Below are 27,397 nucleotides of genomic sequence, written 5' to 3'. Positions count from 1 at the left end.
TATATATTAAAAATTTCGAAATTAGAAATTCGAATTCAAACAAACTTGAGAATATTTTAAAACACGTTTCAATAATTATTCGATAGTAAAACAAAAACTAAATGAAAGACGCGAACAATAGTGCGTTTTCGAGCTTCAGGCGAAACGTGCAATCGCATCTTCTCGGCGATGCAGCTGAACATTCCGAGCGTAATTGCCTCGGATTTTGCTGGCTAACGATAAACCGCCTCGCCTTCTGCTCGGTAAATAATGACGCTCCTTTCCTCGTTACCGCTGAAACATTGAGAAGCGGATTAGCATCGTCTGTCTCTAGATTGAAAAAAAACTCGTCTTTGAAAAGTGAAAATTGTCTCTCTCTAATAAATATTTTCCAATTTCATCACATCGCAGAAATATTTTACGAAAAAGCAGGCGAATTATATATAATCTCTTAATATATAATACAATAAAAGTTATATACACACTTTTTTTATTTTTTTTTTTTTTTCGTTTGAATGTGCAAGTTTCATTGTAATACTTATTGTACTCGATACAATGACAAAATAAATCGCAAAATTAGAAAATTGCCGAGAAAATGTTTTTTTCAAATGTTCCACGAATTTTGGAAACATTTAATAAAGTCATGTGATAAAGGATTTTAATTACTATCGTTAGATGTGTGTATTTCTGATATTACTGCTTTCTTTTATTTCTGATTTTTCTCTATTCTTTTCCAGCAGCATGCAAAAACACATGTAATTGTGAATTCCATTTTTTTATCTTTGTATAAAAAAGTATAAAGTTGACATTATAAAACATTAAAGTACTCCGCGCATAATTGCGCTTCGGATCTCATCGCTCATATTGATGTTAGAACACGAATATATTCAAGCGTCTCTTTTCTGTTAACGAGCAACTTATCAAGTATATAGCTCCGTGTCGATCAAAATGCAATTAAAGTCATTGCGCGTAATCAGTCGGGACGCACACGCATTTCGGTTCTATCAATCTCGCATCTCACCTCGTTATTGCCTCGCAATATCGCATACATCACGCAATTCACCCATAGACATAGGAAGCATAGACTGCTCTTATCATATCTTTACCATAAGTGGATAAACTGCTCGAGTGAAAAGAGTAGGATTATTTAATAAAGCTTACTATCTCTTTCCTTTTTATTTCCTCTACTTTTGACAAAAGAAAAAGAGAAAGATAAAGTACATTAAATATCATTATTTCTTTTATTGCTGATTCGCTTACATGAGTGATCTACGCTTCTTATGTCTATAAGACTTTCGCTTCACTATTAAATTATTCGGTGAAAGGGCAGACATACAAATTTTATCATATACTTGTCAAGTTTATCATTTGTGAGAAGAGAAATGCATTTGCTATGGTTTTCTCATCGCTTTGTTCTTATTATTAGTATAGGTATGAAAGCGATACAGTCGACATCGGTCGCTTTCTCTCCCTTATCGCATGGAGATAAATGAATTTGTTGACGCAGATTGATGTGCAAACGTTTAATCATGCTTAACATTTGTTGCGCGTCCGTCAATATTTACGTAGCAGCGGTGATAACGATAATTTTCGTGAAGAATTCGTAAAGCCAACATTATATTATACAATGATTTAAGTTTAATCAATTTTAATGACTATAATGTTTTCAACTTTCATTTAAAGATTCGACCGATCATGATATTATAAAATACAAACAAAATTAACAAATCAAGTTAAAAAATTAAGATTGCAACTGCATCTAACTCTAAGATATTTTTAAATTATTATTAAAAAAATAATTAAGCAAATGTAATTGCGACATGAACATACTTAATTGCAAAAAACCTCGGTTGAACAGCAAAGTAAAAAGCCGTGTTAGAAGTCAAGTAAAAGTTAAAAGATCAAATAATGATGAGGATAACTTTACTAGAGGCATTCTCTGGGAAAATTATGCCATCTGAGAAATGTCTTCTGGGATTAAAAAAAAAAAGTAGGAAATGAAGCAGACCCACATAATGCCAATGCTGCGGATTATTGGTAGCGGATTACGAGGTCGCGAAGAAAGATCTCCGACAGGTGAGTCTCGAGTGATCCTTGAATTCTTGAGAAAGAGCCACCCAAAGGCAAGCAACGGTATCAGCGGAAAGCGCCACGCGGACGCATTCTCCGAGGGATGAACCGTGAGATTAGTTTAATGCAGTTTAACACTGATTTTCATTAACTAGCCGAATATAATACTGCCAACAAAGAAATTTCCAGAAGTCTCAAAACGGTCTTTAGCCAATCCTCTTTATGTGACGATAGCTTTCCGGCCTATTTCAAACTTCTTTCGTTGTTACGGAATTTAGACGCGCTTAGCGTTAAATTTTGCATTGCCGCAAATATTTGTGCATGAAAATGAATGAGAAAAATCCTGCTTTAAAAAGAAAGTGCAGCCATAGAGAGGATAATCTTAATTTAAATTCTGTCTCGTCTAACCGTTTGGCGCTTCATCCTACAACAATAATTGCAACTTAATTCTTCTTTTGCTTTAATACTTACAACAATGCGTGTGATTTTCATACTGATATTCACAGATAAAGATGTAAAGTGTCATTTTTTAACTATAATAGTATTAAATTAAATTCTCTCAACCTTGTGGATATTAAAAATTGAAACTTTTCGAATATTAGTACGTTTCGCGAAAAAATTCGGATGTACTTTGCATTTTTATCTTTTTTGCAGTTGAATCTATATATCTTGTTCCTTCGTCTCTTGGTAGGCGTGGCTCACAAAGATCCCGGCAGATCGGAAAGGAAGAAGTCAGAAGTCGGAGTCGACATTGTTATCAGGGATGTAGGTAAGCCCACCGTGCGCGTGGGACTATTTATTTGCCGAGATGAAGGAGACCGAGAGAAGGAGACGAGTCCGCGGCATGTACAGGAGACAAAATATACGGGGTGGTCCGGCCGAGTTTGCGGCAGGCCGCAACTTCATTTACACCTATTCAGCTTCCCCGGTCCCTCTTCAACACGGCCTTTAGATTTATGAGCAGTCTTACTTCACCTCCCCGCCGTTCTCTTCCTCCTTCTTCTCTTTTCCTCGCTCTGGATCGGCGTCCAAAAAGAAAAAGAGCACGATAACACAAACCGTGCCGCCGAGTGGAACATGTGCAAACTGTTTTCCGATTAGACCATTTGATTCTTGCTAAGACTTCCTCATGATTATAATAAAAATGCTTTAACTATACATATATTATTATATTATTATATTACTATATAAATAATGTATATCGGAGATTTAAAGATATAAAGTTGGAATATAAAAATGAAACCTTGTGAAGGAATTTTTTTCTATGGATAGAGATATATTTTCTAGTCGCGTTACTGAAAATTGAAGAGATCAGAGAGATATATAAACTAACGAGAGCACAAAACTCAATTTGACCAGAAATCGCAGCCTAGTCGAGAGGTTTTGGTTGCCTTTATCGATGGACGCCACACGAAAATGTGATCATGGTGGCCCATAACGGGTCTCCCATAAAATTCGTTACGCTGTCCGGGACATCGTACGTAACCGTCGACGGTCTGTGAAAAGGGAACGGTAAGGGATCGGCGAGAAGATGAGAAAAGGAAAGATCTCGGCTCGCGAGCAGAGGAAAATGCTCGATACCCGCCATTAGTATTTCACAATAGCCGCGTGGACTCATCACCTTGGTCGAGGGCTTCAGGGGAAAAAGAAACTATCGCTTCTGTATCTTTTTGTGCCCCCGTTAAATCGCCGGATAGTCCCCGACGTTGTATCCGTTGACACACATTTTTGCCTAACACGAACCTGCAAGAAGAGAAAAATGTATCAGCGCAACTTTATCCATGATGAGCAAATTATAACGTCAGAGACGTATACGAAATGTTTAAAAGTTTATTTTAAAAAACATTGTTTTATACAAATGAGCATGATTGATGTCTAGTTATTACAAACATTCTAGCCATTTGTTGATTGTTGATATATCCAATATTATAGCACGTCTTGTAATTAAAACATCGCAGTGAATCATGAATTTATGTACATATGTATAAGAACATTCTAGAGTATAGTCCTCGTATCCTTTCGTATCGTTTCATGATATTGACTTTAAACTGGTACCGAGATTCTGCCGTTTAGTCCAGATACACACACATGAAAGAGTGATAATTCAAAGATTTATCGCTTAGTCATGTGTTCGCAAGATTATCTATGTTAAAAGCCATGTGTTGACCTGTACATATGATAGCAAAGTATGTATGGCTTTTATATTTATCCTTGGTAATACGTTTTATTACGTATATTTTTTACTATGAATTAAGAGAAATTATTTTGATTTTATTAAATTATAAATATACAACACAATCGAATTAAGTCCAAGCCAAAGTACTAAGCTGAATTTCCGCTTGAGTAATGATTGTAAACTCATAAATAAAGTAAATTTATCTAAGACAACGTAAAAAGGAAAGATCGCGGAATTAGAGGTAACGATGTCCGAGTATTCAAATTTGAATATCATTATATGAGAATGGCACAAATTTTATTTAAAAGAAAGAAGAGAAATTATTAAGCCTGTGGTTATATATAAATCATAGAATTTCGAAATCGCAAAAATCATAAGAGGAAAAGTATCACTAATCACGTAATTACGTGAATACGAGTAACGGCCAATTCTATTTTCAATCATCACCAGAAACACAGAATTACCTTCGTAAAATAGATATGGCACGAGAATGTAACGCTAATACCAGACCAGGCACCACGTTTATCCGGGCGCTTCGTTTAGTCGTCGGTAAAGGTTTGCGGCTGGTATTGGTTGTAGATTCGTAGAAGCCGCGCGGCGTATTCGCGCGCATTTATACGTGCGTGCAACTTAGAGAGCGGCATTAAGTAATTATCATAAGCGTCGGCTTAAGTACGGTACAGACAGGCTGTCCATCACGCGAGTCCACGTCCTCGCTCTCGGCGATCATACATAGTAACGACTCACTCGTCCGTGACTTACAGGCGAGAACGATTATTTCTGCTTACACTCGCGCGCGGAGGCGTGAAGAAACGCAGACAGACATCGGCAAGAGCATGATCATGCGAGTTATTCGCAGCAATTAGGACTGGATTAGACTCTAGGTGCGAACGTAGAAATTTTATTTATAATGATAAATTTTTCGACGTGCACGCGCAATAAGGGCACTTAGGGAGAAAAACGAGTGAATTCCTGATAAAAATAATAAAAATTATGAGCAATGTATATATTAAAAATTTCGAAATTAGAAATTCGAATTCAAACAAACTTGAGAATATTTTAAAACACGTTTCAATAATTATTCGATAGTAAAACAAAAACTAAATGAAAGACGCGAACAATAGTGCGTTTTCGAGCTTCAGGCGAAACGTGCAATCGCATCTTCTCGGCGATGCAGCTGAACATTCCGAGCGTAATTGCCTCGGATTTTGCTGGCTAACGATAAACCGCCTCGCCTTCTGCTCGGTAAATAATGACGCTCCTTTCCTCGTTACCGCTGAAACATTGAGAAGCGGATTAGCATCGTCTGTCTCTAGATTGAAAAAAAACTCGTCTTTGAAAAGTGAAAATTGTCTCTCTCTAATAAATATTTTCCAATTTCATCACATCGCAGAAATATTTTACGAAAAAGCAGGCGAATTATATATAATCTCTTAATATATAATACAATAAAAGTTATATACACACTTTTTTTATTTTTTTTTTTTTTTCGTTTGAATGTGCAAGTTTCATTGTAATACTTATTGTACTCGATACAATGACAAAATAAATCGCAAAATTAGAAAATTGCCGAGAAAATGTTTTTTTCAAATGTTCCACGAATTTTGGAAACATTTAATAAAGTCATGTGATAAAGGATTTTAATTACTATCGTTAGATGTATTTCTGATATTACTGCTTTCTTTTATTTCTGATTTTTCTCTATTCTTTTCCAGCAGCATGCAAAAACACATGTAATTGTGAATTCCATTTTTTTATCTTTGTATAAAAAAGTATAAAGTTGACATTATAAAACATTAAAGTACTCCGCGCATAATTGCGCTTCGGATCTCATCGCTCATATTGATGTTAGAACACGAATATATTCAAGCGTCTCTTTTCTGTTAACGAGCAACTTATCAAGTATATAGCTCCGTGTCGATCAAAATGCAATTAAAGTCATTGCGCGTAATCAGTCGGGACGCACACGCATTTCGGTTCTATCAATCTCGCATCTCACCTCGTTATTGCCTCGCAATATCGCATACATCACGCAATTCACCCATAGACATAGGAAGCATAGACTGCTCTTATCATATCTTTACCATAAGTGGATAAACTGCTCGAGTGAAAAGAGTAGGATTATTTAATAAAGCTTACTATCTCTTTCCTTTTTATTTCCTCTACTTTTGACAAAAGAAAAAGAGAAAGATAAAGTACATTAAATATCATTATTTCTTTTATTGCTGATTCGCTTACATGAGTGATCTACGCTTCTTATGTCTATAAGACTTTCGCTTCACTATTAAATTATTCGGTGAAAGGGCAGACATACAAATTTTATCATATACTTGTCAAGTTTATCATTTGTGAGAAGAGAAATGCATTTGCTATGGTTTTCTCATCGCTTTGTTCTTATTATTAGTATAGGTATGAAAGCGATACAGTCGACATCGGTCGCTTTCTCTCCCTTATCGCATGGAGATAAATGAATTTGTTGACGCAGATTGATGTGCAAACGTTTAATCATGCTTAACATTTGTTGCGCGTCCGTCAATATTTACGTAGCAGCGGTGATAACGATAATTTTCGTGAAGAATTCGTAAAGCCAACATTATATTATACAATGATTTAAGTTTAATCAATTTTAATGACTATAATGTTTTCAACTTTCATTTAAAGATTCGACCGATCATGTTTTAGCTCATTGCTGAAACATTCGATTTTTCGAAAAGATATCATTTATCTGAAAAGACAAATCTTTTTATATAACAAAACCAATATCTTTTATGAGAGTAAAATTCCTTTTAACTTTTAATACAGAAAATCTATCTATATTTTTTCTGATCAAATTGTTAAATCAAAGCATTTGATATATATGTATATTATTACATATGTACGAAAATAAATTTATGATAAACTATAATAAAGATTCGTTAAACAGCTAACCAAAAGAAAATCCTGATGTGGACGACATCACGCAGAGTCCTTTAGGATTCAAGGCGATGAAGGCGGGAGGGGGAAAGCTTCGCTGGTAGTTCCATAGCTACGCTGTCCCGCATTCCGCGATGCGTTCCCACACACACGCGCGCCTGCACACCTCCACCTCTCGATTCACGCATTCCCAAGGAAAGAGACACGACCGGCCAGGCGTAATGCGCAAGAGAAGGAAGAAACTACTGGGGCCATAGAGTGAGGGAAGAGCTGAATGAAAAAAAAGAGGAAAAAAAAGGTAGTGGGACCGGGTGAGCGCGGTGGACAAAGAGGGTGGAAGGGAGACAAAACGGACGACGGAGGAGTAGGGAACCACGACACAGACTCCTTGCGCGAGAAATGCAAGGGTTCTTAGTGGGGGCTTGAACGGGCGTAGTCTTTATAAAACCCGCCTACTATCTCCCCTTAAGAGCCACGTGCTCGCCTGTCAGACAAACTCTGTCTGTCAGAAACTGCCAGCCTCGTTTCAGCCGCGAGAACGTGAGAATGAGAGCGATGATGATATAGGCGCAGTTTTTACGTCATATGGTTACCGATGATTCTATTGTGAAAAGAGATTGTCATCAAGAATAGCTATTATCGTTAAAATTAAATTTTGTATAAATTTTAAATTTTACATAAATTTTAAATTTTAATATAAATTGTTTACATGGAAACATAAATAATTAAATTTATAAGAAATAGCACATACATACATATTTTACACGATATATTGTAAAATAATATTTTCAAATCAATACAATTTTTAGTATTAATAAATTGTAGTATTAATAAAAATAAAATAGAATTTATAGTATTAATGGAAACTTAATGGAATCACTTTGTTGCATCACGCATGGCACAAGCCATAGCTTATATTTTGTTTCATAGAATTATCTCTTAATATGATGAAAGTTGATTCAACACGCCTCTTTCAAATATCGCGAAGGGCAGATGAAAGCATGCATCGTGAGAGAGAAGCAGAAGGAAGAATAGAAACGGGAAAGAAACATTTTAGCGAATGCTGAGCGAAGTCAGAGAATGATGACGTTGACGAGGAAAAGAAGGAAGCAGGATGACACCGAGAGGAAAGAATCCGAAGAGATCGTAACGCACGTTGGTGGAGGAAGGGTAGAGAGGTAGAGAGGCCGAACCGACAGAGGCGGGGCGAGATTTAATCTTGGTCTTGGGGGGGTCCAGCGGTCTCCACGCATCAGGGGGGAAGGGAGAGGTTCCGTTCTCTCTCTGAAGAGAGATCGGCTCTTCTGTCGAGGAGCGCATGCAGTCGCTAGCCGAGGTCTATACTTGCCCGTCGAAGGGTATTGGTTCTCCAGCTCGTTGCACCATACCCCCCAAGCAGCGCGAAACGAACGAACGAACAGAGAGAGAGGGAGGGAGAGAGATCATAAGCGAAAGAGACACAACGAAAAAGAGAGAGAGAGAGAGAGAGACACGCAAAGATAGGTGAAGAGAAAGAGAGAGCTCGAAACGGAAAAGGGCAAATAGAGGACATCTTTCTCCCCTTACATTGTCGTACTCCGATACGAGCACGCGTGCACGCACGCTCGCGGCAGGCACGCATGCACGCGCGCGCACCACCGTCGCTGCCGCCGCTACATCGTCGCCACCGCCGCCGCCACCGCCGTCGCCACCACACGTTACCACTCGGAGGACCTCCCCGTCAAGAAAGCAGAGAGTTGGCACGTACGGCCGACGGATGAACGGAACGGAAGGAGCAGAGCGCGGCACGCGTAACCCCTGAGAGAGAGAGAGATTAGGTGAGAATCATTCGGATCTACGGTGACGTTTCCGAATCCATGATTCTCCTTACCTGACCTGACCTGACCCGATCCTCACCAAACAGCTCGCAGCCGGCGTATACCATCGAGGGGGTTGGCAGGTATAAAACGTTCTCGGGCCATTTTGTGCTCGTACCATCCGTTTCTCTCTCCCACCACTAATCGTCCGATCGCACGCTCTCGAAGGGTGACACCCACCCTTCGGAGAGCCCTTCGGGGAGGGTGAAATTTCCCTGGCCGGCTCACACGCAGAGCGGCAGTCGCATTCAACAACCAGTCAGAAGCTTAAGCGTCGTAGTGTTTGCCGGAACTAATCGACACGTTGACAGGACCCGCAAGATTGGCTCTCGGTCCGACGATAGGCAGAACGGACAAGAGGATCTTCAGGTCAGTGCACAGAAGTGTTTGCTGAGAGAAAGACGGTGCATATCCTCGCGCAGTAACGCCGATCAACTTCGATACGGTTCACCGAACGTCGATTCCAAGCGAGTGACGTGGTAGATCGCGGCGATCGTTATCGCGACACCCCGGAAGGATCGCGGTGTTAAGGACGATCGAACGATTAGCATCGGGATCGTGAGCGCACGATTCCGTGAGTGCGGTTCGCAGGTTCGACCAAGGTTCGAGTATCGCGCGAGATGTTCGTTCAGTGAATACAATTGGTGCACGGTGCTTGCTCCCGATCGCGGTGAGATAAGGACGACCGGAGGATTTTTTTACGCGTTGGATATACTCGTAGGGATCGAGACACGCGAGACACACCCTGGAAGATGAGGCCCTGGATGCTGCTAGCTGTGCTCTCGGTGACGGCGTACATGTCGTTGGCGGAGATCACCAGGAACAAGAGTCGCGGCAGGGGATCCATGTGGTGGTGAGTATCGAAGGCGAACCCGGACTTTCGCTTTAATACAGTATACTTGAAATTCTTATCGTCCTGTCCCTCCGCGAACGCTCGCTTGTAAACAACACGTCGCGTCGTAAAACTTTTTATCACGGACACAAGCGTGCGAAGATTCTCGAAATAAATTACGATTGCATTGTACAGTTAATAGACTTGTTGACACAATCATCGCTTAAATTTGAATATAATCGAACGAGCTAGCGAGAAACGGGAATATCTCTCGAAATTGCATTTTTTATATTAATTTTTTAGTTTCTTCTTGTTTTACTCCAAATATCAATAAATAATAAAGTTAAAATGTTACGCTTATAATATATCAAAATATAATCTTTTAAGAAAATGACAAATATTTTTTTCCATTACGAGAGATTTCATTCTTCTATTAACTCATTCAAGTTTCATGCCATTCATTCTCTCATAATTCTGATAGCAATTAGTTAATAGTTATCAATTTACTACGTATGTATTTGAGAAAATATGCGCATAAAAAAAATCTTACAGCTCTAATATTCGATATATAATACGAGGAAATTTTCGATAATTGTTGCTTTATTGATCCGATTACTGAACTTATAAAAACTTTTTTCCTGTTATAAACGATGATATCATAACTAACGATTTAAGCGTTAATTGAGATCACGATTGCAATAAAGTTCGCTGAATCATCGAAAATAAAAATCACGCCGGCGGAATCTGTCCCACGTGGATCTGCTCTCGATCTTTGACGAGTTTATGCCTGCGTGAAAATCGATAACTCTGTCGTTTTTTGTTCCTCATCGATCCTCGTTTCGCAATTGCTTTTATCCTCTTGTCAAGAAAAACTCTCGAGAATCTTATTCTATTTTTTCACGAGATTGATTTTTTTAGATTTTATATAAATACTATATTAATAAATAGTAATAACTCTCTCAATGAGTATTCGTGTCTTAAAAAATCCGAAAACCTTGAGAACTAAATGTCAATTGACCAAGAAATTTTATGGCTTTCATATATTGCCATATTAAAAAAACTTTTATATATTTTCCTGAAAACATACAATCAAGATACTTTAACATATAAATTCCTCTTTTATATTCTCATTATTTTTTCTATGCGTTCAACGTAATTAACATTGCGCAGAGAAATTACATTTACCAGCGCCTATATATAGAAACACATCATGAATAAATGTCTCACGAAACCAACGTGGCGTCGCATTTTTTTTTCTTCCATCGTCGGACTCGCGGCATGGCCGTTTCTTCTAATTAAAATGTTACCCACCGCTCGAATCGAATCGACGACCTACGTGCGTTAATTACTCCGCCTCGCTCTCGTGCGAGCGCACGCATTAACACCTGTCTGCCCCGACATTTGTCGGGCTAATCGCGGGAGCGACGCCGTCCGCGCGCGAGCGCGCCGTGTATCGTTATTAATTCATTAATCATAATTCTAACTCCGCTCGTTTCGATCCGCGAGTCGCGTTTCTTGCGCGAGCGATGTGTGTGTTAGATAATGACTAACTTCATTAGCCCGATCGTAAATAAAATTCGCGCGCGAGATCGAGCGCTCGTATATTGTCCCGCGAGATACAACCGCGGCGAATATCTACCTATAACGATAAACTGCTGGCGATAAATCAAACGGGCTCGTCCGGTTTCTCGCGCGATGGTTCGGCAGCGATGGTTATTGCCGCTAAATTAATTAAATCGGCGACGCAAGCCGCGCGTGATCCTCGTGATTCCCGGCTCAGACTATATGTGCGACGTATATATTAGTCGCCGCAATTGAAAAGAAACGAATATGTTCGTCTTCGCTGTGGATGCACATCGCGCGAAATTTATCGCTTAATTGTATATATACTTCTTAACATGAAATCGGAGAAGTTTAAGATAAACAAGATGGAATGTTGTTAATGATTTATAATGATTAATTGGCAAACATTTGAAAAATACAGCGATTCAAAGAGATTTCAAAACCTTTAAACCCTTTAAACACGTAGCATATTTTTCAAATTTCTTTACAATGTATATCTGCTGGATACTTGCATTGTCAGAGTAAACAGAAATAGATCTATTGTAGAAGAAGAATTCTTCTTTGAAAACATCAGTACGTAACTGATGTATCTTTACAGAAGTTTCATGAACCGAATGAACAAAATATGTCCTTACGATTATTTCTGCAATTAATTTTTCCTGAAAATTGTCAAGCAAAACAAATTATTTCATGCCATTATTAGAAAATTACTCAAATAAGAGAAAACACAAATTTGCAAAGCTATAAAAAAAAATAAATCTTTTCTCGTAAATTTTTCTATTCAATGCGTAAAAAATAATGTATTTGGCTCAATAACTTAATTTTAACTATGTGTCTTGGCTATAAATACAATTGATTGAAAGGCCAGTGTGTTAAGATATATAAATAATGGAAAATTAATAGGGGTAAGATAAACAAGTATAGGAAATAGTATAAGAAATGGACATTCAAATAACCAATGTCGAAATGGAAAATAGACGGATTAATTGTATAAGAAGGAAAGCGCAGAGAGAGTCGTGAATCTATTATCTATATTGATTCATCGCGAACCGCAACACGTCGGAGTCGATCAATTGGCAGGTACAATCATGACAAGGTCTGTAGACCGGTCCAAGAGTCAATACGCACCGATCTAACGTACGTTATCGCGCAACATGGGTGGGCGTCTGGCATTAATAATGACAATTAATTATGGACGCGAATAAAAATTACGACAACATAAAAGACTTTTCCGTCTTTGTTAAGTCGCGCGCGGAATTATTATTTTTGCACGCGTATCGTCGTTAATTAATTAATCTCGCGCGTTTTTTTATCTTCGCGAAAAGACGCGCTTGAACTTTGAATTATTCTCAGCGGTATCTGCGCAATTTTTATCAAACAACATCATGAAATCATTTGCATCCAATCTATACAAATGATTTGAGTATAACGTGGCATTTTCGGAATACAAATAATTTTTCTTGAATAATTGAAATTAAAGTTTATAAATTTTTGAACCTCCTTCGTAAAACATTAACGGCTCCTGGAACTTTTTTATTACAAAAGTAAAACAATTTCGTTTTCGGGGTGTGCATATTTTGGAGCGAGCAAATCTTCTCCATTATAAATTTATACGTAAAATGCTGATGTGAATTTTCATGATTTTCTCAAATACGTTATTAGCGTCTAGAAAATTTTAAATATGACCGGTTTCCCTCAACTGATATATTATCCATCATTGGCAAGAATAAAGTTGTTCATAGATGCTCCGTTATCATTGGACAAGATAACATGTCACATGCAACGTCCTACACAAACGGGATGCTGGAAGCATCGCCATTAATCACTCGTATTTCGAATTTTAAATCAACATCTTTCCGCATGTTCACCGCGATCGCGATTCTAACGATCGCTACGATTTTGTATCTGTCGCTTTCGTCGCGAACCGGTAATCTCAAGTGTGGTCGATTTATCAACACAAGAACAATTCTCGGGGATGAGAATCAGGAGCGGGATGTACGCAACAGTGACAGTCGTGCTTCTACTACGACGAGAAATCGGTCGATCGAATGAAAAAGACGTCGACAAGCTCCGTGAAGTCTCCGTCTCTGATTCATGACATCTCGTGACCTGATTCGCGACCGACGTTCTGGATATGGACGGACTCACGTTAGAAATGACATACGTCGGGATACGTCGCTCCTCCACGGCTGAAAAGGAACGCTGAGATACACGCGGGAAAACACGCTTATTCCGAGACGGACGTTGGTTCGGGCAAGAAAAGCGCGGATCTAGACACATTCGTCTGCACCGAGAGCAAAAAGATTTACAATCATCTATATACTCGATGATACGTCAATATATATAAATTTTGCCCGATTTTTGTATCTTTTCTAAAGGAATCAAATTGTCTCTATATATCCCGTGAGCTTAATATATTCTCTACCTACGTAACTGCGTCGTTCGATTTAAGAGGTGCGAATAACACGCGCGAAGGCTCTCGATGCTGAAATAGCGTCATCATCATAATGTGAACTCATCTAAGATAAGCAATGATCCCATAAGTTACATCACAGAATTGATACAAAATAAACAATAGTCTCGTCATTTGATTAGATCATTTGATCGATTGAGTCTCGGTAATAAAGTATAAGATTTTTATTGCATAAATCAAAGCGTGCGTCCATTTAAAGCTGTTTCTGTAAACATTAATTAATACTAATCGTTTAATTAATTTTCTATCTCTATTTCCATCTCTATTTTTATTTCTCAGAAGAGACAAAGAATCTTCTGGTGCATATTTCACGTAATTCTGAAAGAAATACAAACCTGAAACATATGTAGATATTCTAACGATAATTCAATGAAAATAGCGCGAATTTTTAACATGTTCTTTCGTCATTACAAAGCTGTGGGGATTGTTATTATTTCCTTTTCCTTTTTCTTGTCTTTATCTCAGGCGTAATAAATTATTTTCGTCTCGGTCATCGTCTGGCGGACGAAAGTATGCGAAGGCGGAGGAGACGGGGATCTCGCCCCTATGCTTTTCAGTCCGATGTAAATTACAAGCAATAGATATATCCTAACCGGTCCGTGGCGTGGCTTATTTATGGATATCGCTTATTGAATGCACGTCCAGGTCGCCGATACACGAAGTGCATTACACGTCGCATCAGCCGCGCGAGTTCGCGGATTGCGCGTGACGAATCGATGGGCCGTCATGTGCGCATTCTGACAATACCCGAGATCCGCGATGCTCTCGAAGATAGCGTTCGAATTTCGCATTTTATTATCCTCTCTTTATTTTTGCGCGTAATAAAATATAATTTAAACGGTACAGATATCGGCGAGAACACATTTTCGTATGATACATCTTTAATTTTTTTTACATCTCTTGCATTAAAATGATATGAGGAAGTAATTCTTTTGAGACGTTGCGTCTTCCATCTTCTCTATCTGGACGTATTCGTTATCTCAGCTTACACTTCGACTTTGTTTATCCCAAGTGACGTATTTCTTTCATTCACTGGACTCTTCAGGTACAGCATTATTTTGTGTTACCGCGTTACATTTGCATTATGTGCTAAAGTTCTTCCTATACGTAAAACACTACTTTCCAACTCAATATCAGGGAACAATCTTCCGTCTCCTTTTATCTGGCCCCACGTGTTTACCACCGATCCGAGTTTGTTTAGCCCGCTTCTCGAAGTGTCAACGAGAGACGGGTGGCTGACAGTCATTTCGCGGTGAGCGCCACGCACAGCCCGGTTACTGTCAGAGCCTCGATTTCCGCCCAGACCACGAAGCGTCGACGGAGCCGCGGCGACAGTGATTACCTGTTTATTATGCCGGGCGACGACTGATCCGATCCCAGCGCGTGCGAGCTATTTTAAATAAGGGTTGCGCGCGAGTGGTCTTTCGTTAAAGAACAACAAATATCAGACGCATTTGGCACTTTTTCACGCGGGGCAGATCAACCATGGACATTTACAATCCTGTTTGAACTTCATGAAGTTTCTCCCTCGTGAAGAGTGCTTATGGTATTATTAGTTTTGTGTTAATTTTACATTCGCTTTTGAAGAGAAGGGATCACGAATATTCGTAATGCTACATATAATGTATATTCATAATCATTCGCTTCCGAAGAGAATGTGGAGATGATTAAATTTATGATAAAAGATACATAAAATAATTAATTAAAATCACCCTCAATTGCGAACTGCTTTCTGATTGTTCCGTGTTCGAGCGCGGATTACAACACGTTTCTTACTACGCTTTATCAGTATGCATTTTGCGCGGTCCAGCCTTTCTTCGAGGACCGCGCGTCCTTCTTCCCACGAAGGGCACACCGTGAGCGCATTTAAACGTTTTTCTACGCGATGCTCGATCGATCGAGACGCGAATTCTTTTACAGGCTGGACTCTTGCGGCAGCTTGATTTATATATATATATATATATAGGGTGTATCAAAAGTTGGACACTTTCACCAAATTGCAATATACAAGACCAAAGAGCCGACTCATGAAAAATATCGATATTATAGATGTTGGACTATTAATAATTTCCGATTATAAGCAATTAAAATTATATAAGAGCGTTTTCAATGTTTTATGAACGTAAACAAATAATGTAACGGTTGGAGTTATTTGTATCTTAGTTATTAGAATACTTACGATTAAAAATAAGAAAGAATTGTCCGCAGAAGTTGGTGTCTCATCATATACATCTCTCTTACAGAGAAATCAATTTTAAATTCGTCCAAAAATCTACGCCAAATTCACGAACTCCGATACACCCTATATACATACAGACGACGAGCTACCGTTGATCGAAACTGGTGAACCAGTTTCGTCTTTCGTGCTAATCCACCTTCGTCGCTTCTCGTTCTCTCGCGCTACCTGTTCTCTCCTGAAAGCGCGCCTTTTTATACGCGAAATCGTCGTTTCGCATTGACAACCACCGTTTAAATCGTACGCCAAGGATTACACGTAGAAGCAGATATTTTGCAAAGAATTTTTGGAATATAAATATAATATAATCATCTAATTTATTTATTAATATAATCATCTAATTTTTTTATTACATTTATTTATTACGTTTATCTAATTTATTTATTACGTTTTTTACTCAATATTATTCAATATTTTTATTAGAAATATGAATTTAATGAGACACAATTTTTTTAGCTTGCTTTGCTCCGAAATATGAACTTGTAAATCACACACACACACACACACACACACACACACACACACACACACACACACACACACACACACACACACACACACACACACACACACACACACACACACACACACACACACACACACACACACACACACACACACACACACACACACACACACACACACACACACACACACACACACACACACACACACACACACACACACACACACACACACACACACACACACACACACACACACACACACACACACACACACACACACACACACACACACACACACACACACACACACACACACACACACACACACACACACACACACACACACACACACACACACACACACACACACACACACACACACACACACACACACACACACACACACACACACACACACACACACACACACACACACACACACACACACACACACACACACACACACACACACACACACACACACACACACACACACACACACACACACACACACACACACACACACACACACACACACACACACACACACACACACACACACACACACACACACACACACACACACACACACACACACAAAAACACACACACACACACACACACACACACACACACACACACACACACACACACACACACACACACACACACACACACATGCAGATAGAAAAAATTATTAATTTTTCTCAAATCAGAGAGACGTGTCAATTTATATAACAAATGAATAGATAAAAAATAATATAACAAAATATGTCACATTTTTTTTTGAACGTGAATAATAATTAAAAAAACATAATAAGGCAAATAAAACATTTATAAATAATTATTAAATATAAATTGAATCTTTATTTAACGCGTGCGTGCGAAAATTATTTTCTTTCAGATCGCACGATCACCTGCCGCGTTGTAGACCGGATAGGACAAATGCAATCGCGGCAGATGACGATGCGCATTATCGTTCGCGGTATTGCCGCGTAATTAAAATTTATTCGCGCGATATGGCTCGATATGTACGTACATACCTTGTGTGTTACATTATTACTTCCATGTAATACGTGACACGCACGATAACGATGCGCGCAGCGCTCACCAAAACGAATGTACAGGGTCTCATTAAGCGAATTTACCAGCGATCGCGTTGCATTAAGCTCTTTGCATTAGTCCGGACTGCAGTTAGCTTAACCGCCGTCGAACGTGGCTGCATATAAATTGATAATATCATGAAAGCGTGCGCACTATGCGCGCTTTAACGTCCATGTCGAGGATATATATATATAATCAGAATCTCCCGAGGACAAGAGGAACATCAAGTACTGCTGGATCACGGGAGTAATTTTACTCGAAAACTCTTCATTAACACGATCCCTATTTGAAAACATTCTTAACGCTTCACGTCTGCTTATAGAAAGGCTCGTATTTCAGACGTTGACTGAACCTAATCCTTTTTGGAATGTGAACAAAACTTTAAAGAATTGTCCAAAGTGAATGAACTTAAATGGCTGCAAAACTGGAACCGCTTCGGTGAATTTTAAGAAAGAATTCTTTAATAAATGCTTTCATTTTTATGTCCCTTTTTGTCTTATTTTATTTTTTTCTGTTCTTGGAATTTATTTTTTTTTTCTTGGCCTCGTACTTAATTTTTCTTCGCGTAATTTATATTTTTTATGTTTCATTGTTATTGTATTCTTTCATTTCAGTTGCATAATCTATTTACTGCAAGAGAGACTATATATTTTATGGTCTTTATTACATTTTCTTCCTCTTTTTTATGATTGCTTAGGCTTCTATAGAGAATTTGTCTATATGCCAGTTGATGTTGACCTTTATTACAAGTTCTATTTGAATGAACTGAAGAATATGAAGAATGATACGAGATATATCGCCGATTTACATTTTCAGGGGCATTGCGAAAGCGGACGAACCCAACAATTTTTTGCCGGTGTCACCGACTTCCTTGATGGATTCCTCGGTCTACGCGACTCTGAGAAGAAAGCAGAGGAGGCTCGTTAGAGAAAATCCTGGAGTGCTACAAGCAGTGGCCAGAGGTGCGAATCAAGCAGTCGCCGAATGCCAACATCAATTTCGCAATCGGCGATGGAACTGCTCGACGAAAAATTTTCTTCGAGGGAAAAATCTCTTCGGCAAGATCGTCGATAAAGGTACGTAATTAATTGAATTTAATAATCTTATAAGTGTAATCTCGCGAGAAGAACTTCGAATAATGAGAACTATTATTATGAAAATATTATACTCATCGATAATTATATTTATCGATGTAATTATTATTTAAGACAATTCAATTAAAAATTTTATTCCACTTTTTTTTTATCATTTTCCTCAAAAGGAACATATTTAAATCTTCATCAAAATAAATTTTGCTGAAAAATAATAAGAAATAGATATCTTTATCTTGCTCTTCGAAAAATCGAAAGTAAAAAGACATTTAAATAATAAAAATATATACATATTTCATATTTTAAAATATCGTTCATTGTCCCCGATAACCGGTACTCTGGATAAAGATTTATTAGAAACGAGTTCCAGCGCGATAGAAACGAGAGGGAAAAAAGGAACAAGAGAGAGAGAGTTAATCGCGCGTCCCTCTTAAGATCGCGAGTGACAAATCTTTCGATTTGCTTAAGTCAACACAGACTCTCGATACGTCTCGTAACACTTGATAGATTAAGTAATAAGGTCGTCATCTCGTCATCGCAATGCGTCATCGCAATAATCGTCGAGCGAACGATACCTTTGAGATAAGCTGTGGATTCAGCGGATGTAGAGCCAATTTAAAACGACATCATTGGTCTCTTATCTGATCGAAAAGCGTGTTACTTCGAATGGATCATATTTCTTCTAACTCTTTGCATTGGTTATCTCGATTATATACACAATCATACGATAAATATTTTACGAATTTACTCATTAAATTTATGAATTTGTATAAAATACATTTGAATATGTAACATATAAATTATAATGCAAATTGTACAAAAAAAAAATAATTTTAACATAAATCTAAATTAACTGATTCTTTCAGTAAAATTTCACTGATTTGCTATATTTATAAATATAAAAAATATTATTTATATAATTTTATATATTTTTAAATATATAAAATTTATTATTCATTGTTTTTCAGTAATAATATATGCTGATTTCATTTAAGAGATGCATAAGATTTATACATATATAAAACATTTTTAATGCAATAAAAAAAATAAAATACTCTTAATTATATTAGACAACTATACACATTCGTAAAGTATAAATATTATTCTATTACCATTAAAGAGACCGTGATCAGGCACCCGCGGTGCTTTCGACAAGGCGCATTAACACCTCATTCGAGTGCGAACGATCGCGTAGATCGAGTGCATGGGGCGCGAAGGCTCGAAGTCGTCGTGGGGTTAGAAGGGCGAAGGTACACGGCGATGAGATGCGAAGAGGAAAGGAGAGAAGGGGCCGGGGGGGTCTTGGAGGGCGTGCCCTACGTCCGAGGGCCCCGGGCACGTGCCCTCACCGACCAGATGTATGTTTTGCAACCTGATAATGGACCTTCTCGTACCAGTTCTGGCTCCCCTGCGGCTCTTTTAGATCTCGTCGAGGCGATTGTAAGCCGAGCTTTTTCGCTCGAGCCGCTCCCACCCCATTATGTCGAATGTCCCCATATGGCCACTTAGTAAAACTAAAAGAAGTACACGGCCCGAAGGGAGGGATAAGGGGAAAGGGGAGGGGGGAGGGGGGAGGGGAAAGAAGCTAGGAGAAAGGGTAGAGAGCGAGAGATTTTTGCGTGTTATTTTCACGAGCCTAACGCGCATGTTTCGAGACATGCGTTTCGTTGCAATGTTGCAACACGAGACGATCGTAACTAACGCAGATTGACGGTTATATAACGGCATGTACGTCTGCGACTAACACTGGTATTTATTTGCAGATAGAGAGATTTGTGTATCCTCCGTACTAATACTCTGTCTGTCGCCCTTCCCCCCTCTTATTTCCGATTCACCCTCCGATTATATTCACTCGGTATTGCTACGGTGCATTTGTCGTATAGGCCACAAGCGTACATAAAAATAATCAAGTATAGTATATTATCTAAAGATATTTTGAGAATGCATTTCAAAAGTAAAATATATTTTGCGAAATTTACGATCAGTTATTATAAGCTTTCTAACTTCGTTTGTTGAATGTCCTTTATGGATTATTACGAAATGAATATTATGCGCGCGATATTTATGAAATTTGCATTCGTTAAATCTTTATCCGGTTATAAGATTTCTACGAAAGCGTTTAATATATTCAGTTTCGACGTACATAATTCAATGCAACATGCACAGACCGATTTTTGCATACCCGTCAGAGATATCACGTCCAAATTACGCGTACTTCTTGTGCGTTATTACTATACTTTACGACCATTAAAGAACAGAGAGACGCGGCGCAATAGCCATTAGAAATTCCGTAAATTGAACGGCTGTCACGGTAACGTACGGCATTTATATGACACCTGTAAGCGAAAAAGCGAGAGCGTCATGTGGTATCCATAACGCTTGACGTGTTAATCAAGCTCCGAGAAAGCCACTGACGGATAATAACGCCGGTACAGACGAAAGAATCCGTTTTTACGTTCCATGATACATTGTTCCGTCAAGGCATGATTGAAAATTATTACAAATGAATCGTGAGATAAAACGTGTCATGCAGTTTAGAGATCGTAATGTCATCCTTATCAAAATTAAATTAAATCATTATAACACGTTAACATGATGCACATGAAAAACTTATATACAGAATATTTAACGTATAAATAAAATTTACACGCAAATAACAAATTCTTGAATACGTAAGGAAATAACACAATTAAAATGTGTATCAAATAATTAATAATTGATTACTTTTGCACGTAAAACTAACAGGACTTGTAATTATTTTTTAATAAATTATAGCGATAGATTTAAGTTTATACAAACTGTGCCCTTCTCGCGTTTTCCGTAATAAGCTACAGGATCGCTCGTAGCCTCCACAAGAGAGAGACCGGGCCCTCGACCTTTCACCTCTCGTCTTCATCGCCTCGTGTGAGCGCGGACCAGTTTCTTCCGCTCTTCTCGCTGCCGCTCTCGCTTCTCATATCTCCTTTGTCCTCGTATAGATCCTCGAGATTTGATCTTTGCCGAGCTCTCGCACAGGGGAAACGCAGATTACTATCAGCGAGCTGTAATGCGCTCTCGTACTTGTCGCAAGAATGAGGAGAGATCAGAGGGGGATCCGGAAAGAACTCGCAGTCGAACACCGGCTTAAACGGTCGTTTCCGGATTAGCACCGTGTTCTAACGTAGCCGCGTCAAACTGTCGGCAATCATGCCGGAAATATAAATCGTGAAAGTGTGGACTAGAGATAGATAAATTTTAAAGCTGTAGAAAGAACACGCGTGTTTCGTAATACCTTGGTTCCGCATTCACGTCACCGGCTCATGACGTTTTATCGCAGGTATCCATTGCGCTAGAAATAGAAAATCACGTAGAGATTCTCGTTTTACGTTATAAGATTTTTATCGCGCTTACGAAAGAAATGCCTATATACATTTCGAATCGCCGATTCGAAAATATTAAGTACTCGTCATGTCTCGAGAATAAAAGATATTCTGGTATACGGATAGATTAATTTCTTCGCGTTTCTGCGCGCGGATATATTATTAAGTATAAGACAAGTTATATCAATCTACGCTGGAATGTCTAATAACAACTTCGTGTCCACGAATAAGAGATATCCTTAATATATTCATATATCTGCGTGGAACGCATAATTAGCGATTCAATAAAAATCGTGAATGTTAATTAATATGCATGATCCGAAACTTTTGTGTCGACACAACTAACACGAATTGGACGTTTAAAAAAATTTAAGTGTCGTACGTAATCATTGTGCTTATGTAAATGAGTCGAGAGGATTAGTATCGAGTTGAATATCTCCCTCTCTCTCTCTCTCTCTCTCTCTCTCTCTCTGCCCGCGCGAGGGGAGATACTTTCCCGATTCGGAGACTCGATGGATACTTTTGGTTGCGTTTGTACTCGATATTATAGCTGGTAGTGAGTGCGTTCGCGGCCTGTAATCATTTCGCCGCCAAGAGCCACCTACCGCATTGGTATACCCTCGCCTTCCATCCTCGTTCTCCGTCTCGTTTCTTCTCTCCACTTGCCTCCTCTGCTCCTTCCTCGCGCGTCTTCCTCTCGTGCCTCCTGCATCTTCCTTCTCTTCGAGGCACACACCGTGCCTCGCGAAAGCAAGCTCCGCAGCCTAATTGCTCGGTAAACTGCGAACCTCACGAGACCCCGCTGCATCGGACGCGCAATGCTGTCTCTTCCTCCGCCAGATTACATCTGACGATTGCAGCCAAAATTATCCAGTTTGCAAAAGAAAAAAAAAAAAAAAAAAAGCTGCACCTTCGGTGATGAATCCGTGTATAAGTTAGTTTAATAGAATTAATATTGAAAAATATAGATCATCGAATTTGGGATGTAACGGAATATGAATTTTCTAATACAAGAATGGTTTCAATTAATCAGCATAATATGCAATTTATACTTTATAATCATTTCTCTCCATCCTTTTTCATTTTTCTTTTATATTGCATTAATAAGGGACAAGCACAGTCAGCAAAAGAAATTCTGCAATTAGTTATGGACCTGTACCCTATCCCACGAAATGACATTGCGATTTGCATTTCGTCTTTATGATTCTATTATAAATTGAGTTTCAATGCAAAATAAACTGCAAGGCACATAAAAGGAAGAAGAGGTACAAAAAACTTCCACAATACACATCACTAATCCGTAACAAATTTCAAACTCTTTTTACCGACTCTGATTATATTATATTTCAAATATAGTTACATATATATACAACGGTTAAAATCGTAGACATCTTTTTGTGGATCAATAAATCCACAGACATAATCCTATTTTCGATCTTTTTCGCCAAAAACTCGCAATCTTTTCTAATCTTATCTTTATCAGTGTTATGTTCGTCCGAACGAGAGAGAAACGAGGTCCCGGATATTTTCGCCATGTACCGTGAATATCGACATAATCCGACCGTTTACAGAATAAATTCAATCAATACCTGTCCGGTGCACGAGGCGCAGGACACGTCTTATATGGCGCGACACCGGGCATTTTTTGCCGCGGCGTTACGCCGCCATAAATCGCGGCCTATGATGGGCTACATGTGTCGACGGCACGCCACGGTTTCTTGCGAAAACGTGAGCCGCGACCCAATGGGTCCCCCTGTGATTTTTACATCTTGTTTGCTTCCAAGCGGTGCCCCGCAAGCCCGCCCTCGTTCCCGCGGGTCTATATGGCGCTCCGTGTTACTTCGCGGTCTTCGAGTTCCACAAGACTGTCCTCTGCCTGTTTTTGGCTTCTCTTTTTGTCTTTTCTTATTTTCGCCGAATATCGTCAACGATATCAAGAATAAAATAAAAGCGAAAGAAATATTTTAAATGTCTGTTGGATTTATTAATATTCGTATAATTTCTTTTACGCATACCCGTTATTTTAAAGATATATATTTCGAGATTAAAGAGATATTCTCTGAGAGAGAATGTGTATGTGTAATTTAATTTAATTTATCTTCAAATACATATCTTTAAAATAATAGATGTATGTATATATGTGTGTATAACATATAATAACATATATAATAAATGATTATATTAACTTCATTTATATAAAGCCGCAATGTATCTTTACGGTTGCATAATGCTTATCATCCTTGGACAAACAACTTAATTTTCTGTGCGTCTGTTAAGAATAATAGCCGTTTTATAGCCATTCTTTCCAAGTTGCGTTTTTCTTTACGTTGACATCTTGAGTTGCTGAAATGACAATCTCTGTCACAGCGCAAGTAATAAATTCATCTTTCCATTCTTCGTAAACGTTCGTAATGAATCATTGTAAGCGATTTTCAACGTGCAGCCTATCATTTGACATTACAGGCTATCATCTTATGTCTAATGGCTATATTACGACACATCTACATAAATCATCACGTCGCCGATATCACGTCATAGAAGACCACCATCGCCAGTACATCGTTTTAAATTCCACGCGTAGGTGGTTGCACCATAACTCGTTCTCCGCGTCTCCTGACAGGAACTCGGACCGCGCGCGACAGTAGCAATAATTCCTAATGATTTTATCTCCGTGGAATTTCAGCCGGGACGCAAATGTCCCTCGTAAAGATGCGCGACGATGTCGCTTAGAACAATCTTTAGAACGACGCTCGGAGAGAGATCGCGGATATTTGCTCTATTGCATTGAAACTGAAGCGTCAACTGTTCTTCTCATGAGCCATAAACTATCTAAATATTAAACAATTTTTACCAAATTGAACTTATCAGATAATCTGTGATTTGAAAGATATGATAGGTAAAGAAAGGTATGGTATAATATACATTTGGAAATATACTCTCTCTGTTATAGATTAACAATTTCAGTTACATATTACACGTTTTTGCAATAATTAAATTTTTTTTTGCAATAATTTAATAGTATTTAATTAATATTATTTTATCGTTTGTGTGATTTGAATATTTGTCAAATCTAAAATAATAATCAAGAAAAATTTGACTTAAATTATTTAGACAAGCAATTAATGTAAAGTGAAATTTTCGATAAAACATTAATAAAAAAGAGTTATTATAAACTGAAAATATTTATGATAGTATCTACATTTCTTTCTTCACAGAAATTATCTATGTTTTATAAAGGTTTCAAAATACCGTACGTTTCGAGCCCGAAATATTTGGAAATCTGTCCGCTGTCCCGAATATCGCCGCGTATCCTCAGGGACAGATTCCGGACCAATGCTCGAGCATGACCAAGGAATCTCCATCAATGTGTGCGCGCGTGTTTACCTTGCGGGCACATTCTGGCTGCGCCTCCAACTTGCTCATACTATTTGAACGAGTTGATAAAGCCGCCGTCGAACTATTTATCGTACGCGGAACGGCATACTCGCCGAGGGCAAACAATCGCAGTACCGGGATCATCGAGTCGCGCTTTTTTCCCTCCGTCTGATACTTTCCCTCGCGCTGGATCTTTCCTCTCGTCGCGCTCCTCATTTATCTCCTTTCCCTGCGTTTCACTCTTCCGTGCGCGCGCGTGTCGATAACGGCGTTCTTTCGCGTCTTGAGAGAACGCAACTCGCTTATCTACGGACGACAGTCTGATTGTTTGAAAATCGTAAAATCTGTAAAAGCCGAGAAAAATTGAACGGATTGGTTTCCGCGAACTACGAAAGAGGAATTTTTCAACAACGCAATATGAGTTCATCGAGGGCGTTCGCCGCCTCGAACGATTAACCTCGTTCTTACAAATATGATTCAGCGAGCACTATGTAATCATAATCAGGTATTCTATTAGTATATGCCGTTGTAGTATACGTTTCCGTTTATTTAAGCACGAAACAAAAGAAATTAATTAATTGATCATTATCTTGAATAAACTTCTCTCTCTTCTCTATAATAAAAATAATGTATATAAATAAATATATCGCGTGAAATATTAACGGAAATATTAAAAATTATATTAAATTAATAATAAAATATCAAAAAAGATTATTTTCTCTTAAAAAAAAATAGAAAATATGTCGAAACCTACAGAGAAATAGATATTACATGATTTAAAATACCTTAATGATAGTGAGGAATTTTTAAGGTTGAATAATTTCATTAGCCATACACAAACTTATTGAAAATGATTGGAAGCGTATGTAACAAATATTTCTTCCATTATATTCAAGTTCAGTTAACGATCAAACCCCCTCGGCTTCGTGCATTCTTTCTTGTCAGACGACAATCTGTAATGCTTCTTCGCTCTCATTGTCAGTTTTCAGAACAAACAACGTGACTTGTCTGAAAGAAACGACCACGAACGATATAATTCATGGCTCTGTCATGGTAGTCTCTGTGACATTATGATAAATAATATCTGGAACTGATCGAATTTAGGCTGTGAGAGGAAACGAAGCGATGTGTAATAGGGTGTAACGGTGTAAATCTCTCCGCTTTTCTTCGCTGTTCTTGCTCTCTCGCTTACGCCAACGTCGTCCTGTACAGGGATTAGGTTTCCCTTCCACGCTTTCGTCCTATCCGTTTTATCCGTGCTCCGTAGTAGTTCACTACCGTGAAAAAGGAAGCTCGACAAGATGTCACTGTCTCAACGGAAAAGACACGTGACGAATTTGAAAACTCGTAACCGGAGTTGATTCGTCACGAATAATCACCTGGTCACCACTATCGCGTTGACCAGAGAAACATCCCTCTTACCCGGGGTCGAACGTCTTATTCTCATATTTTGCCATTTCGATACGCACGCGCGTCCAATCGGCCCAAAAAAATTTCTCGCCGAGTTCTAATCGATCACCCCCCGATGGTTCGAGTTCAATATCAGTAACATAATTAGAGAAGCCAGGTGCCAGATGATTGCACACATTCTCCGTATATACAACACATTTATTATTTATATTATTACGTTGTGATATTTAGCTATTATCTTGCAAAAAACGTCGTATGTATACGCGAATAATTATCTATATTTAAATATTAATATATTCCTGCATTATTATATTTAAATAAAATTAAAAAATATTTAAAAATACAGAAAATTAAAAAAAAAAAATTGTAACTTAAAAAGCTAAAGTGCAATATAATATCTTTTTCACTAATGGGACATTGCCTTGGGACGGTGCGAGCTCGCAATTTACGAAATCGTTTCATCCGCTCTTCACTCGTGATATCTTTACCGGCA

At 38.5% G+C, this 27,397-nt stretch overlaps 1 protein-coding gene across 1 annotated transcript in view; it reads left to right on the top strand.

Moving 5' to 3' along the window:
- Window positions 1–9,646: 9,646 nt before the first annotated feature.
- LOC115246403 (protein Wnt-1) overlaps window positions 9,647–27,397 on the top strand; it is a 20,622-nt gene continuing 2,871 nt past the window's right edge. Inside the window, exons 1-2 of the mRNA XM_029825212.1 lie at window positions 9,647–9,847; window positions 18,486–18,745. Of these exons, the coding sequence (XP_029681072.1) occupies window positions 9,747–9,847; window positions 18,486–18,745 (361 nt within the window). The 5' untranslated portion in view covers window positions 9,647–9,746. The remainder of the gene's footprint in view (window positions 9,848–18,485; window positions 18,746–27,397) is intronic.

This window comes from Formica exsecta, unplaced genomic scaffold, assembly GCF_003651465.1.
Source record: "Formica exsecta isolate Colony F162 unplaced genomic scaffold, ASM365146v1 scaffold149, whole genome shotgun sequence".
Lineage (NCBI taxonomy): Eukaryota > Metazoa > Arthropoda > Insecta > Hymenoptera > Formicidae > Formica > Formica exsecta.
The sequence above is the reverse complement of the archived record's forward strand: the minus strand, read 5'-3'. Positions and strand labels throughout refer to the sequence as shown.